Source organism: Canis lupus, chromosome 31, assembly GCF_003254725.2.
Source record: "Canis lupus dingo isolate Sandy chromosome 31, ASM325472v2, whole genome shotgun sequence".
In the NCBI taxonomy this organism is placed as follows: Eukaryota; Metazoa; Chordata; class Mammalia; order Carnivora; family Canidae; genus Canis; species Canis lupus.
Genome location: NC_064273.1, coordinates 25,931,583 through 25,934,509, shown reverse-complemented (window position 1 = coordinate 25,934,509; position 2,927 = coordinate 25,931,583). Strand labels below are relative to the sequence as shown.

The window sequence follows — 2,927 nt, the reverse complement described above, 5'->3', positions numbered from 1 at the left end:
TTAAGAAACTCAATTTTTGTAAGAAAAAAAAGAAATTGTTCAAGATCTTAATGGAATAAAGTGAATCAGAAAAGTAGCATATTTGGGGATTTTGAACCAGGATCACCAGCATATTTTCGGTCTCACTGCAAAATTAGATATAATTTCCCATGATATTGACTTCATTCAATAAAGAATGTATCCATAATCTTGAACAAAGATGAGATGCTATGAGGTTTGGCTAGAGGATTTTATGGATGGCAGTCATCTCATGCATGGTCTTTGAAGATACCATGATCATTGTCAACACAGGGCATATTTCATTGGAATCTGTACAAACTATCCTAAATTAGAAAACAAAGAAATTAATGAGTCTGTTTTTCATTTCATTGAAGCCATGGAATGAAGATTATGCAGGTTTATTTTTATTGCCACACCCTTTTTGGAGGTATATAAGAGTCCCTGGGCAGATGGCAGCATTCACACTTAGGAAACACACCTTCATATCAAACAAAATCCTCAGCTCCTGACACTATGAGCTACTACTGTGGCAACTACTATAGTAGCCTGGGCTGTGGTTGTAGAGGCCTGGGGTATGGCTATGGCCTAGGCTATGGCTGTGGTTGTGGTGGTTTCAGAGGCCTAGGCTGTGGCTGGGGTGGCTATAGATATGGCTGCTGCCAACCATCCTGCTATGGAGGATTTTCCAGCTTCTATTGAAAATGAAAAAGACTTTGGGACTTTAGAATCCTAATATCACCCTACTGCTGATTCTTTCAAGTCTTTCTGTATCCAATAAAATCCAGATAATGCTCTGACCATCTGGATGGTAAAAAGGATCAGAACTCATATGGAAGCCCTGGAACTGATCAACAGCACTTCACTCCATTAATGATTGGGAATTTTACAGATTGTTGCCTGTGGCATCTCTGTAGCCAATTTTCAATAAAGTTATTTTCCTCTACTTGATCTCATATTAATGTCTGTTAATTTTAAAGTTATCACAAGGATCAATTATTTTGTTTTAGAATTAGTCTTTCAGGGATTACCTTTTCAGAGGACTTTGTGTTATATTTTTGTTAAAAATATAGTCTTGTCTTTTGACCTCAGCTTTGAAATTTAAGTTTTTCTCTGGTTTCTTTAAACATTTCTATCTAATTTATTTTTTATTTTTATTTTTTTAAAGATTTTATTTATTTATTCATGACAGGCACACAGAGAGAGAGAAGCAGAGACACAGGCAGAGGGAGAAGCAGGCTTCATGCAAGGAGCCTGTTGTGGGATTCGATCCTGGGACTCCAGGACCACACCTGGGCCAAAGACAGGTGCTAAACTGCTGAGCCACCCAGGGATCCCCCATTTCTATCTAATTTATTTTAAAAAATCATCCTATGGGGAAGCAAATCTATTTTTTTTCTTAGTGATGCTTGGAAACTGGACATTTGTTTGCAGAGGCAACCAGAAAGCTTCTAATTACTGCACAAGGGAAGGATAGCAAGGGGAGTTGAAGTAATTTGGCGTTTGGCAAGAAAGAACACTGATTTGAAAGAGGTTGTCCTAGATGATTCATCATGTATGGCTGTTTTTTTTTTTTCCTTTCTTTCTCATAAGCGATAATAGAAGAACAATGAAAGACACTGTTGACCTTTATTTCCCTAGAGATTTATATATATTTAATTGAAAGGTGATTGAACTAAATAAAAAAAAATAAAAAAATAAAAAATAAAGGAAAATCTTTTGCAAGTGCTTTGAAGTTAAGCAGCTCCAAACCTGGAATGAACAGGCTTCTAGAACTGTGCCTAGCACATAACATGAGCCCAAATATTTATTGCATAAGCAGAACTAATTAGTGAGAAACCTACTGTGTGTCAGATTTTTGCAAGGTGTTTTATATATATATTTTATGATTTACTTTTCTTAATAATCCAAAACATAGGAATTAAAGTGTAAAAAAGCTTGTTAAGTTCTCAAACAACTCCAAGAATAATTAGAAGAGTGGGGAAATAGAGAATTTGGAGACAAAGAGGCTGTGATTATACTTCCTCCTAATGAGTAACTTTATGATGTGAGACAAGTTTCTTAACTTCATTGATACCTTTTTAATCAATTAAATCTGACAATAATTTTTACTTTTAAAAACTGTTGTAAAATAAACCTACCCCCCACTACATGCATATGCATGCTAACAAATAAGTATATATCATGGAGTATAAGACAATAGGTAATTGTACTAATTTCCTAGGGTTGATATAACAATATGTCACCAATCAGGTATCTTAAAACAAGAGGAATTTATTATCATTCATTTCTGGAAGCTAAAAGTCCAAACTTAAGGTGTCTGCAAGGCTGTCCTCCCTACCTACAAGGCTGTGATCCTCCCTTGCCTCTTCTTAGCTTCTGGTCTTATGCTGGCAATTTGGTGTTCATTGATTTACTGCTCCAGAAGCAACAGAATTCCAATCTCTACAGTCATTGTCACATTGTATGCTCCCTCAGGGTGGCTAAGTCTTTTTCCCTTTATGACTGCCTGTCTCTGTGTCCAAATTTACCCTTCTTATATGGACACCAGTCATATTGAATAATCATATTGATTTAGGGCCCTCCTGATTACCTTATCTTGATCTCATCTCAACTTGATTAAACTACAAAGACCTGATTTCCAAATAAAGTCACATCCACAGGTTGGGGATGGCAGGTTAGATCTTGAATATATTTTTTGTGGGTGCATAGTTCAACCCATAACAATGACCAATATTTTGTGCTTTATATTAATTTATTTAGATTATACAAATTAGGAAAAGATGAATCAACGTTAGAGTTTTGACTTCAATCTTAAAATTCTTTTCACAATTCCAAGTATCTCTTTTTATAACTGAGAGATTTGAGAAGAGATGATGATGACTTTGATTTAGAATGAATTGTGTTTCAACTGACAATTAGAAGGTCAT

General features: G+C 35.4%; 1 protein-coding gene across 1 annotated transcript; it reads left to right on the top strand.

Annotated features, from left to right (window-relative positions):
- The first annotated feature begins 513 nt into the window (after positions 1-513).
- LOC125754102 (keratin-associated protein 19-7-like) lies at positions 514-699 on the top strand. The gene has a single exon (XM_049104519.1). It carries the CDS (start codon positions 514-516, stop codon positions 697-699), a length of 186 nt encoding a protein of 61 aa, XP_048960476.1.
- Positions 700-2,927: the final 2,228 nt, after the last annotated feature.

Bases quoted from the DNA above. Each gene is read 5' to 3' on its own strand.
- LOC125754102 (XM_049104519.1), top strand. From the start codon at position 514: ATGAGCTACTACTGTGGCAACTACTATAGTAGCCTGGGCTGTGGTTGT.